The 17,744-nt window shown below is 41.9% G+C and overlaps 1 protein-coding gene across 7 annotated transcripts in view; it reads left to right on the top strand.

The window, feature by feature from the left end:
* PIEZO2 (piezo type mechanosensitive ion channel component 2) overlaps positions 1-17,744 on the top strand; it is a 588,882-nt gene that overhangs the window by 84,561 nt on the left and 486,577 nt on the right. For all 7 annotated transcript variants that reach the window (XM_088019744.1, XM_028089342.2, XM_088019743.1 and 4 more), the window contains exon 2: positions 8,195-8,290. In XM_088019744.1, the coding sequence (XP_087875870.1) occupies positions 8,195-8,290 (96 nt within the window). The remainder of the gene's footprint in view (positions 1-8,194; positions 8,291-17,744) is intronic.

Genomic DNA, 17,744 nt, shown 5'->3' with positions numbered 1-17,744 from the left:
AATGATGTAAAAACCCTGCTACAGTGAATTTGTCATATAGTAGAATTTATATATTTTATTTTATTTTAAAGATTTTATTTATTTATTTGACAGAGAGAGAGACAGCAAGAGAGGGAACACAAGCAGGGGGAGTGGAAGAAGGAGAAGCAGGCATCCTGCTGAGCAGGGAGCCTGATGCCATGCTGGGCTGGATCCCAGGACCCTGAGATCCTGCCCTGAGCTGAAGGCAGTCACTTAACTGACTGAGCCACCCAGGTGCCCCAGTATCGTAGAATTTATATATTTTAGGAAGAGAGGTTAACCTTTGGGAAATTTACAGAAAAGTAGCATTAATTAAAAATAAGTAAGATCAAGTTCATGAAGACAGAATTAATTAAAAGTCAAAAGCTAGAACTGAAAAGTTAGTATAAGATTAAACATGAGTGACAGCTCTCTTACTTTAAAAATAATGTTTTTACTGAGGAAAATAAGTTTTTAAATTCTTACAATTAATCTTTTTTACAGGCTAAGGCTTCATTGTGATCAATAATTTGAAAAACTAAAAGAGGATCTATATTCTGCTAGTAACAGACTGCTGGAGAGGTATAATGACCCATAGCTTTGTAAATTGTTCAGCTACATGGAAGTGAATTAAGACTGAGTTAAAAGGTACCTTCCTCCCTTGAGAATTAATGTGAGTATGAAAGAGGAGGAGTGATTTCTAAATCAGTAAACACAGTGACAGGAATCTGAGCAAGCTAGCCCCGTCTTCAGTCTCGGTCTCCCGGTCTGCAAATACTGACTGTCCTCTTCTATAGATAAAAAAGCTACCAAAATGAGTGGGCAAATAAACAGTTGTAAAGTTTGATCTTTGTCAGCATTCACCCGCTCATCCTAATGTCTTATTTATCACGGCGGTAAGAGAGCAAATTTTATTTGGGGTAAGCTGAGGAACTGTGGATTTAAACGTAAGGCTCTTCATACTCTTAATGAAATAGATCTAATTCCTAATAATTTTTCAGATAGCTTAAGGAACTATCCGTTAGCATAAAAGCTTTGTTTCCTCATTTGCAATCACAGGAGATAACCTGTGCTGTTTTTCTCTTGAATCAGAGGGAGTCACTTAGCATGAGCAGGGTCAAGCTTGAGCAGAAGGATTTGCATTTTAAATGTGACAAATTTCTGTGGGGAAACTTATGAGATGGTGAATAACATATTAAAAGATATTTATAAGGAGGGAAAAGTTAGCACCGTATTCTTTAAAATTTGTTTTATGCAAACTGTATAATCAATCAGGATGAGTTTGGAAAACTCGGTTAAATTTTTAATACTGTTAGTAATATTTATTGATGTATATTAAATTAATTAAAATAGAAAACAGAATCCTTCCTTTTTATAAGAATTTAAAAGGCAATGACTGTTTAAATTCATAGGCCAAAAAAAAAAAATCTAAGATTTTAGTGACCCGCCTGGTTCAACTCATATTTTGCAGATAGTACTGCAGCTTATTTTGCATAAGTAGAAAAGTCAGACCAAAGGCTTCTATCCTTTATAAATGAGATGCTTTCACCTGATTTTTCCTTACTGGCTTAGAAATTTTAGCAATGGTTATGGTTAGTAATGGTTATGGTTTTTTGCTACTACAATTTGATTCTAAGACCTTGCAATCCATTACCTTATAAAAGTCTTATTTTCCGTGAGGTTTTATTCTAAAATTACATTCTTTTAACCAACTTCTTTAACAAAATTAATGTACAATATAATTTTCTCTTCTTTTCCAGTTTTTCTGAGATAGAATTGACATAAAACATCATGTAGATTTAAGGTATGCAATGTGTTGATTTGATATATAATGCAAAATGATGACCACTGTGGTGTAGCTAACACCTCCATCGTGTCACATCATTACTATTTCTTTTTTGTGGGGAGCTACTTCTATTTCTTGAAGAGTGAGAAATACATGACTGATGGATTCAGTGTTATACTGACAAACTCCCAGGCCCAAAGTCACCTTTCATACATCTCTGGATCAAAATGTAATGTTAAAATATAGGGACTATCCCTCAGTGTGATAACATATTTTCTTATTTGAAAATTATTTCTATTAGCCTTTTGTGGCACAAATGTATGAGCATTCTTAGAGTATGCACGAAGAATATAATGCAGGAGCTACGTGATAAAAATAAGTGTGCAAGCATATGTTTTGCCTTTATGAACTGTAGTGGGAGAGACAATCTGCTAGCATCTTTCTTGATGAAACTATTTTTGTAACTTTCTGAAGGAAGCTGTTGGGACAACACCTCTCAGGGATGTGGAGGTCAGACATAAAGGAAATGGGAAGAGCTCAGGGCACTGGGTCTTGATTGTCAGTTCTAAAGCACCACTACTTGAGACGTTTATGACTTTAACCGGATGTAAACCACAGGAGTGTATAATGGGAAAAAGAATTCTACACAAGTAGGCAATGAATCAGGTGACATAACAGCCTTTTTCCTGTCTCTCATTTCTTTGCTAGTTTTCTTAGGAAAAATCTACCATTGTTTAATTTTTTTTCCTGCTCCATTGTAAATACTTGCAAATTCTCTTGTCATTTTTTTTTAAATAAAATAACCAGAATTTTGAGAGGATATCTTTTTAAAAGAAATTGATTGCTTCAGAGTCGAGAAGGAAAAATATTAAAAGTACGAATGAAAAAAATTTCCTGGAATCACTGAATTGACAGAACTATTTTGTCACTTGGTATTGAAGTTGCTTATTCTGAGTAATGTGTATCTACTGCTCTGGCAACTGTTAAAATAAACAAAGCTCCTGGAAGCAATAAAGAGCATTTAGAATGTACTTAGTTGAAATGGAGATTCTAAACATTTAAAGCATTGTCTCCCAGGCCATTAATAGTGAGATGTTGTTTCTCCTTGCTAAAAGGTATGAAGGAAGTAGGAGATCACATCTGGCTAAAAATTCAGCTCCGAGAGCACGTACCTTTAATAACATAATCTAAAATTATTGCCTTCAAATATTATGGAAGGGCAAATTACAATGTGCATAAACTTCTCCATGGTCATATTGTAATAATGGGGGAAATTATTATACAGACGGTCCTGACTTTACAATGATTTGACTTAACAATTTTTAGAGGGTAGTGAAAGCAATATGCATTCAATAGGAACCTTTTATTTTGAATTTTGAATTTGGATCTTTTCCTGGGCTAGCGACCTGCAGTGCAGTGTTCTCCCATGATGCTGGGGGGCAGCAGCTGCTCCCAGTCCATCCTGCGGGCAGGAGGGTCAGTAGCCAACACTTACATTCTTACCATTCTGTATCCATACAGCCTGTGTTTGTCACTTTCAGTAAGGAAGTCGGTCAGTTACATGAACTATTCAACACGTGGTTATACAACCCGCTTTGTGTCAGATGATCTGCTCAACTGTAGCATCCTGCACACGTTTAAGGTAGGCTTGGCTGAGCTGTGATATTCAATAGGTTAGGTGTATTCAATGCATTTTCAATTTATGATATTTTCAACGTACTTTGGTTTTACTGGGACATAACCGCATTGTAAGTTGAGAAAGATCTGTACACAAACTATAACCAAGTATTTTTATAAATATTACATGGCCATCTTAACAACTTCATACTTGCAAGACATTTTTCCCCTTTCTATTGTGATAAACTAAGTTGTCAAAGTCAAATCATTTCCTTCTTAGAGAGTTTTGCCAAAACTGCTTACCAGCTTTCATCTTTAGAAAATGAAGCTTGTTAATGTGGAGAGTTCAATTGTTTACATTTCAAATAATGCTATTAATGTTTGTGAAGCACTCCACTTGATAACTTGTTGACTCACAGTTTGTAATTGTGAGCTCTCTAGGCCTGGCAAGGTCTTTGGTTTGGGAAATTCCTGTCAACTGTTGTCATCCCTTTGGGGAGGTTTCCACATAATTCTGGGTGGTTAAAACCAGGTAGGATAGTGGAAACTCCCGTGCATTCTTCACAAAATCAGAGAGTCTTTCTCCTTTGAACACCTTGGTCTGCAATTCAAAAAATTGTACTATCAGCAGTTAAATGTTTGAGGCAGAGGGCGGAGGTCCAGGTGACCTGACAGTCCATGAGAGGTGGGGGGTATCTGGGAACGCTGTGCAGCCAGAATACGAGAAAGCTCCTTATGAAGAGTAATGAATGTGCTCCTGAACAAAGGCGACAGCATGTTTGACAAAGGAGCTGTTCCTATTTGCCTTCTAAGGCTTTTCTAGCTTGAATGTGTTTTATTGACAAGTTCAAAGGCATGTTTTGCCCTTGATGAGGGATAACTCACTTAGAAATGTCATTCAAAGTCCCCATAAGCTTGGGGGAGCTCCTGAGTAGCAACTTTACACATAAAAAGTAAAGCAGGGAATTAAGCAGTTGGGCTACTGTCATCAGTCAAATGGGATAAATTCAGACAAAATAAATGAAGTTGGATTTTTACAAGTGGCTTGATTTTTTTTTTTTTTAAGTTTGTGTATCTATTGCTGCATACAAATTACCTAAGTATTTAGCAGCTTAAAGCAACACACTGAGTTTCTGGGAGTCAGGAAGCCAGGTGTGGCTCGGGTGGGCACCTCCGACACAGGCTGTCTCACAGGGCTGTAGCCAAAGGGGTGGTGAGGACACAGCCTCCGGAGGAGCTGCTTCCAAGCGAACTCATGTGGCTGTTGGCTGGTGAGGGCTGGCTACTGGCTAGAGACTTCAGTTCTTGCCCTATGCCTCTCCCTGGGATAACTCACAACCCGGCAGCTGGCTTCCCTCACAGTGAGCAAGGGGAGAGGCAGATGGGCACCCGGGATAGAAGCCACCACGAGGGATCGCGATACTTTTACAGTTTCTATTCGCTGGAAGTGAGCCGTTAGTTCAAACCCCTATTCAAGAGCAGGGAATGACATCCTGGCGTGACAATCAGGAGGTGGCAATTACTGGGGACCATTTGGAGGCTGCCTATCACCCTGGGTTGTCCCTGTCCTCTCCTTAAGCTCTTTGGACTTTGCTATAAATAATGACAACTGAAGGCTGTGATATGGGAAACCCAGAGCAGACTCCATTCTCCCCCCTCCAAAGTTAATCTTTGAGAATTTCCTCAGTAAACACGTTTCCACCATGCATAATATGAAACTTTACAGAATGAGGTTATAAAACTGAAACAGCAAGATATATACAAGAACGTTTGCCATCCTGTGGAGGGCAGGCTCCTGCTCACTGAACCCCTGAGGGTTAACTAGGGACAGGATGGACGGGTGAGGACATGTTGTCAGGCTGGGGCCATGACGCTTCCTAATGATAGTGCAGCCTCGGGAACTGGATTCCCAGGCTCAAACCACGGCCTGGTTCCTTAACTGCGCTTCCTGCTTTTTCTTGTGTAGAAAGAGAGTAATAACAGTCTCTGTAAAAGGAGGATAGTAATAGTATGAGTTAATGTACATGAAGTGTACCCATCAGGGCTTGACACAGAGCAAGCACATTGTTGTAAGCTATTACTGAGATAAATTAACAGCAGATGGGTCTCTGAGAATGCTCTTTAAAGTGCTACGATCATATAAGTGGGTTCTATTTTAGTTTTTACCCAGAAATACTCAGAATTAGGTGACTTTGCTGCACCATCCTAATTTTAAGGTTGACAAAACATTCGAAGGCTAAAAAGAAAGAAACATTCCAGTTGATTAGATGTTTATGTTTGTTTATTTTTGTTGAAATGTCAGCTGTGATGTTTTTATGTGACCAGGCACGCTGTGCACCTTAATACCCTGATTTCCTTTCCAGATGCCTTCACGTCTTTTTCATTCCATTTCATTCATTTATTCACTGTTCCTTCCTGACGTGGGCATGAGCACCTCCTGCCCTGGGCCATGGCGATAGCAGAGATGGTCACAGGCATCGAAACAGAGGCCTGTGACACTGAATGACAAGTGCTCTGGAAAAGGCACCGGGGAGTGAAATGTATCTGTTTGGGGAGGTTGTGGACATGATCCATGCCATGACCCAGAAAAGGAAACTTGTAAGCCATGTAGCAGTATGCCTGATGGAGGAAGGATGGGAAGGTGTTGCAGATGGAGAGAGTGGTGTTGGCATGATCTAGAGTTAGGAAGCCACATAGCATATAGAAGATGCTGGCTGCTCAGTTGGGCAGTGGTGCAGAACGCAGGGAATGTATTGGTGGGGCATGGAGCTGCAGGTGGGGGTGGGAGCCCGGCTTGCAGCCTTTGACCGAGGGTGACAGCCGGCACTCAGCTGACACCTCAAAGTGACAGCCAGTGCCTTCAGATCTCTCGCAAGTCCACGGGATCTGGCCCTGTCCAGGACTCTGCTGGCATCCCCGCCTCCCCGTGGGGTTGTCTGGGGCAGGTCACACAGGTCAGGCCTTCTTCTCCAAGTGCCCGCCTGGCACCGTCTTCCACAGAGGCTCTGTCAAGTGGCTCACCTACCTCACCTGTTGACCCACATCTCACTTTCTCCTTGACAGTGGTCTACCTTCAGTGCTCCTACTGAATGCTGCAGTCAGTCCTCCCCGCCCAGTGCCCCCTGCTCCCCCGTTCCCTGCTGACTTCCTGTTCACATAGTGCTTATCTTCCAGCATTCCTTGTGATTGACCTTTCATTATGTTTGTTGTTTGTCATACATCCCCCCACCAAAATGTAAGTTTCCTGAGGTAGAAAAGGATCTTTGTGGGTCCCAGCACATAGCACATGCTCAGAAAATATTTGTCGACTGAATGAATCCCCAAATATCTTTGAATTATTTTGAAGGAGCTTCCACTATGGTTGAGAAATAAGAAGCAGAAGTAAAAAAAAATCTAGAAAGACAGTTCCAACATATGTTTTTATTCTTTTACATTGTCTTATTTATATATTTTCCTGTCAGCCCCATCAATAGTGTGAAAGTTTCTTTCCACCTTGGGTCTTTCATAAAGGAGGTTAGGAATGTCCATGAAGGTAGAAAAGCCACAAATATGTGCACGATTCCTTTGGAATGAAAAAGCACTGTTTGTGGCTTCCCTCCTTCCCTAAGACACCACACCTCACTTTGCTCTACTGTGTCTCTGATTGCTGGCTTCTAGAGTAAACTATCCAAAGCAAGGGCTGGGGGCTGGCCTATGCAATGCTCCTGTTCAAATCCTTTCTCAAGTCCAGCACTTCTTGATCTGGTCTCCCTGTCTGGGTACCATGTCTCTCGCCCTCCATTTTCTCTCCTACCAACATTTTTCCACCTGTGTCATCATTAAACAGATTTCCTCATCCTGCAGACTCATACTCAATCCTTCTCATCTTTAGTTTTTCTTTAGTCATCCAATAAATTTATTTTTTATTGCTATTATGTGCTCATTTTCTTTCTGCATGGAACACTGCACACTTTCTTCTCCCTGGATAATAATGAGGACGCTTATGATAAATGCTCATGTTTTTGAGGGCTTCCTGTGTATAATTGCTGAGCCATAGGTATTATTATATATCATTCTATTTAATCCTCATAATGAGTCTATGTGTTAGAGACAGTTATCAGGTCTGCTTCACAGATGGGGAAATGGGAACGTGGAGAGGGAAGGCACGCCCTTGGAGCAAGTCTCTGGAGTTCTAGCTCTAAGATAAGTGATGCAGAAGAAGGAGAATGGGGTCGGGAGCCTGGCCGACCTGAGGTGAATCCTAACTTGGTAAAACCCTAGTTGGGAGATTCAGGTGAATGATTGAGTGTTTCTGAGCCTGAGCATTCTTACTTATAAAATGATGATTAAATGAGATAATTTGTGTAAAGCCCTGCCATGGAGCATTGAGCAAATCTGCTTCAATTTTCTTTCTCTTCTGTCTCCTCTCTTCCATGGCCAGCCTTACCTGATCCCAAACCCTCGCCAATCCCATTGCCCTCTATATTTCTGTAACAATTTTAATTTCTCCAGCTTAATTTATGACTTATTTATGGACTGACTTCATTCAGGTGTTATATGGGTATTGCCTTCTCGGTTAGATTTTAAGAGCAGGCACCATGCATTTTAATTCTGCGTTTCTCATGGTGCTCAACATAGTGATAAACACAGAATAAATGCTCAGTCTTTTCTTCCTAACTGACATATCTACTTAGGTCACCATTTGATCCACCGGTTCCTGACACAGTAACCCACACAGGCCTATGCACCCTGGTCCCAGCAGCCTGCCATTATTAATGACATTCTCCCTCTCTTCTCTCTTCCCAACTGCAGCATGTGCGTTCCGGTACAATGGGCTCTCCTTTGTCTACCTCATCTACCTCTTGCTCATCCCTTTGTTCTCAGAACCAACAAAAGCAACGATGCAAGGTAAGAGATGTTCGCTCCCTAGCACGCTCTGAATGAGTTTGGCTGGGCTGTTCGGTAAGAGATGTTCGCTGGTCCCTAGCACGCTCTGAATGAGTTTGGGTGGCTGTTTGGTTTGTCTTTGTCTGATGGAAGAGCTGCTGTCTGTGCGTCACGCTGGTCCAGCTAGGAGCAGGCATCAGGCATTTGGGCAGCTGCAAGTTGAGTGGTGTGGAGCTTGTTGGTGACACGTTTTTGTCACTTACACAGCTATCCTCCCATACAAGTTCCTGAGTAGGTCTCTATTGGTAGGCTTGCGTGTATCTGGAACATTTTGGCTAGTTAAGACGAACTCAATGTATTTTCAACAAAATAAGGCAGAGGGTGGAGCAACATTGGCACATGCTTTGCATATTGGGTTGCTGGGGAGAATGTGGCAGGACATGGGAAGGAGGAAGAGCATCATCTTACATTTCCAAGCCACGTAGCAGGAGAACTGGGTAAGACCGGGTCCCAGTCATGACTTGTTTATACACCAGCCGAGATCTCTTACATATGCCTCAATCGAGTACTGAAAGAGAGTAATGTGAGTCTGAGGGACAGTGTCTCAAGCATGTCACTGCAAAATTGTAGATCCATCTCCCATTGCTCTGCAAGAATCTGCAGGTGTAGAAAAGAATGTGACTGTTTCTTCTAAGGCTCTAATTAGGAAGCATGGTCTGGCTTGTAAATTTATATATTTGAAGTTTTTCCACAAGGATAAACATTAAACCACACCAAATCAATTTAATAGCTTAGCTTTCCAAACAATACCATCAGCAACAAGGACTGTGCCCAGTGTCTTAAGTGAGTGTAACATCTTTATATTAAGCTGGGAAAAAAAAAAGGAAGTTGTGTTTGACCCCACCAACGGAGTGGCATGGGAAAGGCCATTGGTTGTTGTCCTCAACTCCTGGTGGTGACTATTCAGGAAAAGAAGTGAAGACTTGTGTACTCAGAACACATCATGGCTCTGCTTTTCCCATTCTCCCCCTTAGCTATTGCATTTAGAATGTGTATTATGTTTCCTCATCTGAATAGTTATGACTGCAGATGCTATGATGACTTCCCTGCCTGAGCAAGAACTTAAGTGATAGCTCTTCTAAGTCACTGAAATCCTTAACACAGAAAGAAGAGCTGGAGGAAAGTGAATGTGTACAAATCCTCCTCAAACTTCAAAATGCCTGTTCATGCGACCACACCCAGTCTAGCCTCATTCGGACAGTTCAACATTAACAAAAACATTGAAACAGACTCGTTTTGGGCCTCAGAGCCGAGATTATAACATACAGGCAAGCTGTATTTCATGGCTTGGATCATAAAATATACACATTCAGGAGAAAGTGCTTTAAAAATGAGTGTATAGATTCAATTACATTATCTCTTCCTTTTATATCAGGGTGTCTGCTTATTATTTTATGTGGAAATCGGGTAATGGGATTTTGCCCTTCAGACATAGGGGACAGCACCTGGCTTTGTGTTCTTCTTGGCTAACCAGCCCTGCTTTCCGTCGGGCTGCCTCAGTCCCTGTAGGAGTTGGTGTGCAACTGTGTCCAAAGTGTGGGACAATCAGCCCATTGTGTATACCCGGGTGCACCAGGGACCGGTGTCAGGAAGCTCAGAGGTGAAACATAAAATCAAAAGCAAACAGCCGCTCTTCTCTATGTAAAGAAATATCCTGAGTTAACAAAATGTGACCAGGTCGATGCACAAACAAAGCACAATGAGCACCCACACGTGTCTGCTGGTGCTGCTCCTAGTGCTGGAGAGGGAAGCACAGGGCCCGAAAGGGAAACCCACAGGCATCTTTCCAGTTAGTATTATGGAAGCAGTGTTGTGATTACTTTCCTATTTCCTGCATTTCAGTGCCAAGCAGCGTGACTGATAGTCAACAGAACCTCATTTATTTATTTATTTGCTTGTTTATGGAAACACAGAGGGTCTCTAGGAGAGGATGTTCCACACCTTATTTTTCTGAACATGTAGGGCTCACAGTCCAGGCATTTCTAAAACCTGTGTTTTGAGATATCCCATGCTGGGCACTTCTGGCTGTGCACGGTCCAGGACATCGAAGGTGACATGGCATGGACACAAGCAACCATGGGTCTGGAAGAGTGAACGTGGTGTGGCTTTTCTGGAAGACTCAGGCTCACACATACTCAGACCTTGTTCATGTTCACACACATTTCTCCTGATTAAGAAAGTACATTGTCAGACTGAAAGAACTGTCAGCAACCTCCACACCACCTGCTCGCAGACAGCCTGCCTGAAACCACAAGTGAATTCGGACTGCCCCTGGAGCCAACGGTGTTTGTGCACATTGTCAGGACCATGAAATGACGTAGACACCCCTGGGCTGGAAGTGTGGTGCAGACGTGTAAAAGTTACTCTATGCCCTTCTGCCCTGCATTTGGTCTGTTGGATTTATTTTTTTTCTTGTGGGATTATTTTCTTCTAAGTGTATCCATAGAGGGCCTAGCATGTGGAGAATTTCCCAGTCGTAACTCAGAGAGTGTTCCTGTGGCTTCGTTCCTGGGATAGTTCTTTGTTTGTTTAAATTCTATTTATTTATTTGTCAGAGAGAGTGAAAGAGAGAGCATAAGCAGGGGGAGTGGCAGGCAGAGGGAGAAACAGGATTCCCACTGAGCAGGGAGCCCAATGTGGGGCTCGATCCCAGGACCCTGGGATCATTACACGAGCCGAAGGCAGTCACTTAACTGACTGAGCCATTCAGGCACCCCATTCCTGGGATAGTTCTGAATGTAAATCCCACTCTCTCCACTGTTGCTGTTTAAGACAAGGATGTTGCAAATGACATTACCTGTAATGTTTTTGATGTAGTGTTCCATGATTTGAAGATCTTTAACAGAAAAAAAATGAGAATTCCAAAATCCTAGATTTATAAAAGACCCACAAAATGATGTAGCCGAAGCCAATCCCATCACCATATTACTATAATCTAATTATGTGATCTTCTAATGACTATAATCCTCCAGCTTCTGTTAATCAGGTAAAGGGCTGATATCCAAGATCTATAAAGAGCTTCTCAGACTCAACACTCAAAATACTAATAACCCAGTCAAAAATTGGGCAGAATGAACAGACACTTCTCCAAAGAAGACATCCAAATGGCCAACAGACACATGAAAAAATGTTCAACATCACTAGCCATCAGGGGAATACAAATCAAAATCACAATGAGATACCACCTTATACCAGTTAGAATGGCAAAAATTATCAAAACAGGAAACAACAAATGTTGGCGAGGATGTGGAGAGAAAGGGGAACCCTCTTGCACTGTTGGTGGGAATGCAAGCTGGTGCAGCCACTCTGGAGAACAGTATGGAGGTTCCTCAAGACGTTAAAAAGAGAGCCACCCTATGACCCAGCAATTGCATTACTAGGTATTTACCCCAAAGATAACAGATGTAGTGAAAAGAAGGGCCACATGCAGCACAATGTTCATAGCAGCAATGTCTACAATAGCTAAACTGTGGAAAGAGCCCAAATACCCTTCAACAGATGAATGGATAAAGAAGATGTGGTCCATATATACAATGGACTATTACTCAGCCATCAGAAAGGATGAACATCCACCATTTGCATTGATATGGATGGAACTGAAGGGTATTATGCTGAGTGAAATAGTCAGAGAAAGACAATTATCATATGGCTTCACTCATATGTGGAATATAAGCAACAGCACAGAGGACCATAGGGGAAGGGAGGGAAATCCAAAGGGGGAGAAATCAGAGAGGGAGATGAAACATGAGAGGCGATGGACCCCAGGAAACAAACTGGGGGTTTCAGAAGGGAGGAGGTGGGGGGAGGAGGTAACAGGGTGATGGGTATTGAGGAGGACACGTGCTGTGATGAGCACTTGGGTGTTATACTTAACTAATGAATCATTGAACACTACATCAAAAACTAATGATGTACTGTACAGTGACTAACTGAACATTAAAAAAAAAGACAAGGATGTCTACTTATTTTGATCTCAGTGCACTCCGCAGCACCCAGAACATTGGAGTGTTAGGGAGATGCTCCCCTGGCCTGTGCCTTAGCGAAGATTTGCTGTAAGGCTGGAAATGACTGCGTCCTATAGCAGGGAAGATCAGGGGCAGTTAGCAGTCATATGCTGAGATGGTATCAAGTTAAAAAGAAAAGGAATCGGAGTAAGGATGGTGGCTTGGCAGCTTATCTGTGGGCCTCATGTGAACCACTGAGGCTAGAGTCAGAGGAGCTTCTAGGAGTCACTGAACATGTTCCGACAACCAGTGGTGGAGGCCTTTCCACAACGTGCCTGCTGTCTCTTCAGAGTCATTGATGCACCAGGGACTCCCTGTCTCCCTGGGAGGTTTTAGGTGGTTCTTTCGTGGATAGACCTGAGGTCCACCCAGCTGCACAAGGGTACACAAGCCATGGTATCCAACCCAGAGCAACAAAGAAAGAATTAACAGAAGCTGGAGGATTATAGTCATTAGAAGATCACATAATTAGATTATAGTAATATGGTGGTGGGATTGGCTTCGGCTACATCATTTTGTGGGTCTTTTATAAATCTAGGATTTTGGAATTCTCATTTTTTTTCTGTTAAAGATCTTCAAATCATGGAACACTACATCAAAAACTAATGATGTAATGTATAGTGATTTACATAACATAATAATAAAAAAATGTGTAATTACCTTAGTAGGATTGTATCAGTCAGGGCCCAACCAGAAACCACAAGCCACTCTAGGTACTTTAAGAGGAAACGTGATGGAGGGGGTGGGTTACCAGAGATGGTGGAAGAGCCAGGAAATCAAAAGGAAGGTTGGGGGACCTAGGTCTCAGCAGAGCAGGGAGGAATGGCGGGAAGAAGGGAAGTCACGAGCAGGACTCAGAAACTAGAACCACAGGTGGCCGTCAGGGAACCGATCTGTGCAGACAGGCCATGACTAGCACTCTTCCTGTTAGTCAAATGCGTCAAATGAGACCGTTTCATGTTCATTGTCAGTAAACTACCTGTAGCTTTTCAAATGTGAGGGGTGGTGGTGGAGGGGATCGTCTTTCCCTTCATTCTGTCCCCTGGAGGCGCTTCCCCCTGTCAGATCTCTTCTAAGCTCCTGTCTGCAGGAAGCTGAGGTGGAAATTTGGAATCCCCTCTGAGGACTGAGGCACCCATCCCCCAGCCCTCGGAAGGCCTTGTCTGTAACAGCGCACAGTGGAATTTCTTCCTGTGAATTAGTGGCTGAAGGGGTACAGCCCCCCCAAACACGCACACACGCACACACACACACGTGCATGTGCACATACACACAGGTGTGCACACTCAGCCCATGGAGAGCACGCACGTTTGATCTGCCCCGGGTCAGTGTGCAATTAGTTCCCTCAACAGACCCTCACCTCTCTTCTTGCCTTTTGAATTTCCGGGGCAAGTCAGATTTCGGGGCAGCATGTCCCCTGAGCTCATGGGTGTGTCTTGGAAGCCACTCTCACCAGGCTTGGAAATCTTTGTACAATATCTAATTCTCTCGGCTTCTTCAATATTCTCTTTCATATCCTCCATGGGGCAGGGAACCACAGTTTGAAAACAAACGTCCTTTGTCATGGTGTTCACTGAAAAGTGAGGGAGGCTTGGTGCCTCAGCTTTTTAGGGTTGCACCTGAAACTGAGCCGGAGTCCCATTTTATTTTTATTTATTTATTATTATTATTATTTTTTAAGATTTTATTTATTTATTTGACAGAGAGAGACACAGCGAGAGAGGGAACACAAGCAGGGGGAGTGGGAGAGGGAGAAGCGGACTTCTGCGGAAAAGGGAGCCCGATGCGGGGCTCGATCTCAGGACCCCGGGATCATGACCTGAGCCAAAGGCAGACGCTTAATGACTGAGCCACCCAGGTGCACCCCAGAGTCCCATTTTAATACATTTATATAGAGAGTCTCTTTCTCTTCTAATATGTAAACTTCAAGATGGGAAAGATTTTGCTCTTTTGTTTACTACTGTATTTCAGGGATACAGAAACAATGCCTGGTGTATGGTAGGCAGTCTCAGTAAATATTTATGGGATGAATGAATGAGTAAATGGATGAATTTATTCTCAGAGCCTCACATTTTAGAAGCATTTATAAACACAGCTATGCTTACTTTAATATCCATAATAGCAAACATCACAGAACAACAGTTTATTTCATATAACTGTCCTTTGGAGACAGAAGCTTAGGGTAGAATGGGCCTTGGGACTTTGCTATTTTAGATTTAAGTGGGATCAGATGATCATGAGAAATTTAATAAATCAAGATGTTTTATGCTTTTACTTAAAATTATAGGCATTTTCTTTAAGCATATAATATTGTGGGAAGGGAAATAAATCTTTTTCTGTTTACTTAATAGTGTGCTTTGCATTCAGATTGAGACTGCACTCCATTAAAGATGAACTAATATATAATTAGCTGCAGGTGGCCCAAATATTCGAAGTTGAGGAGCTGTTAAGTACTTTAGCCAGACACGGGTTCCCCATACCTTATGGCATATGGAGTACACCACATCAGCCAATATGGTGGAAGAGTTGTATTTTGTTTGGATGGAATATAAGTAATAAAACATACGAGATATGGAAGAAGACCATGCTACATGCTCAGTATATATTGGCTAATAATAATATTATTTTGAAGAACAACATCATTACTTTGAACATCGGAGTGAGCAAGATTTAGACATCTCAGTCTCATGTGTATGACCATTGCCAATATTTATCTCAGGACTTTTCCTAGTGCTCTCTAAATATTCAGCTAAGAATTATGTGATTTCCAGGGTTTCTTGCTAAATAATATTTAAGTCAAGTAACCTGTTAATAGAGAGCCAATAGGGGCGCCTGGGTGGCTCAGTCTTTAAGCATCTGCCTTTGGCTCAGGTCATGATCTCAGGGTCCTGGGATAGAGCCCCACATCGGGCTCCCTGCTCGGTGGGGAGCCTGCTTCTCCCTCTCCCACTCCCCCTGCTTGTGTTCCCTCTTCTCGCTGTGTCTCTCTCTGTCAAATAAATAAAATATTAAAAAAAATAGAGAGCAAATAGTTCTACCTACTAAGTACATATTATTATTTGGATGCATGAACTAGTTTAATTCTCGCAATGACCTTTTGAGGGAGCTGCTACTGTTATTAAAAACTGTTATCAAAAATCCTCACAGTCAGAAACTGAATTCCAGGTGGGTTGAGAACAAGCCCCAGGACACACAGGTGCCATGTGGGTGGCTGTGCACTCTTAGCTACTGTGTTGTTCTGACTCATACCCAGGACAGAACAAGGTCCTCTGGAGATTTGCGAGGGACAAGGGAAACCTAGTCACTTAATGAATACTTGATGGCTGATAGATTACCAGGCCCAGGGTACAATGGTCTGGAGAAATAGTTTGAGTATATTTAAAGGAGATATTTTAATTTGCATTGGTGACATACATGTTATGTTGTATAGAAAATACATCTTATTAAGTGTGACTGGTTATTTCCTTCAGTAACTATTAATTGAAAGACTACACTTCACACAACACTGTGTTTGCATTTGTGGAGGATAAAAAAGGAGAAGAAAACTGGGTTCTTCACTGGAGTAGCCTCCCAAACACAGGGATATTATATATCTCATCGAACGAGAAACCTCTTGCAAAGAGGTCATCTTTGGAAGCCATATACTTATTCAGTGATGCTGTCATTTCTCTAAACTGATCTCACATTACTTGTAGTTGCTTAAAGAGTTTGCCTTGAGTAGGCTCAATGGTTACAAGCCATTGTCCTTTTAAGGTGGGTCTGATATGCACAACATTGGGTGTCAAGTTCAATGGGAAAAAAAACTGATAATGAAATTATGTCAATTTTAGGGGAAAAAAAAAGATAAAACCCAGAGTATTTAGTATAGACAAAGTATCTGAAGGTCACTCATTATAAATGAGGTTTAAAGTTTCTTTGAATGAGAATACCATTGTTGATACACCCACAAATGACAAATACACATGGAGCATCTTTCCATAATGGGTATATGTAGATGTAAGGATACATTACCTCTAGGATGTCATTATGAAATGAGATACCCAGACGAGAAGGCAGAATCCCGAAGGAAGCAGTGATTAACTAGATTTGCTCTGGAATCTTGACTATGATAGTTAGGCAGTGCCTGCTTGACCCAGACCAGAGCATCAGATGTAATATCTGGAGATGTGCCTGAACTGAAGATGTTGGTAATAATAAAAGTAGCCAACTTTTATGTCGCAGGTACTGTTCTAATCACTCCTTATATATTAACTCATTTAATTAGAAGATAGAAAAACGATTTATTGAAAGGGCAGAACCTCCATTCTGGAGTGAAAAAAAACCACATTTATTGTGAACTGGATTATAAATCCACTTGACAAACTAGGAATACCACATACTAAGGTACTGGTATGACTGTCTCCTCTTTATTAAGGCATTGGTGGTAAAGCTACGTTAGTGAGACTTAGTCACATTTTGGCCAGTCTAGATTCCTGTTCTGCTTTGCCATCCCACTTCACCGAGTCTTTCCATGTGTCCACAGTAGTCCTTCCCCATAAAGCTGGGATAGACTGGCTTCCTTTCATGTACCTGACCGTAAATCCTTAGGTTTTGACTCTGTAAATGTTCAGGGTCCAGAGTGTTTTTCAGTTGGTTCCAACAGGAAGTTTTACATCTTTTCATATACTCTTGATAAATAATAGTTCTAATATTAGAGGCGTACATCTAGCTACAGTGTGAAATTTGTTATTTGCTAGAAATTTCTTCTGTCTGCTTGCTTGGTCCTGCTAGCAAGTTATCTTTGGTCATGTGTTCTCTTCCAGGCTGGCAGATAAAAGGGTCTTATCTTACTAGTACTGTTCAACTAGTACAGTCACTTACTTATTGGGGGCTACTTGAATAGAAATTCTCCAAATTACAAGACAACAGCACTCCCTGGGCAATATTAACCATTGACCTACAGGAAGAATAGCTTAGAAGCATCATCATCTCATCAGTTCACATGTGAAATATTTACATCGCACACACACACACACACACACACACACTAAGGCAAATGGAGATAATTGTTGTCTAAGGTGTGTAATTATTTTCTAATGACAATGTTGTCTTCTTGTCTCTCTTTCTGAGAGCCTTCTTTCCAAATGTTAGGCCAAGATTGGGCAACCCTGTGAGAGATAAGAACAAAACTCCCAGTGGTGGGGGGAAGGGAAGGACTTTGGGTGCCTGTGTGGATCTTTCTTAAGTTTTGTCTCTTCAGTTACAATGGCTGGCTCCTCCCGGTGTAGGTGGGGCACAGGTAGTGGGCCCAGTTCTGTGCCCAGGCCAGTCAGATTGCCAGAGGAATAACAGAACAGCACACTGCCAACAATTTCCGGCTTTGCCCTCAAATATTTTTCAATATGTGGTTTTGTGGAGGAGACCTTTTTCTT

The sequence above is a fragment of the Eumetopias jubatus genome, unplaced genomic scaffold (genome assembly GCF_037043125.1).
Source record: "Eumetopias jubatus isolate StellerSeaLion01/CBP00866 unplaced genomic scaffold, mEumJub1_p1.0 scaffold_16, whole genome shotgun sequence".
Classification (NCBI taxonomy): domain Eukaryota; kingdom Metazoa; phylum Chordata; class Mammalia; order Carnivora; family Otariidae; genus Eumetopias; species Eumetopias jubatus.
Note: the sequence above shows the minus strand (reverse complement) of the source record. Positions and strands in the feature narration are given on the sequence as shown.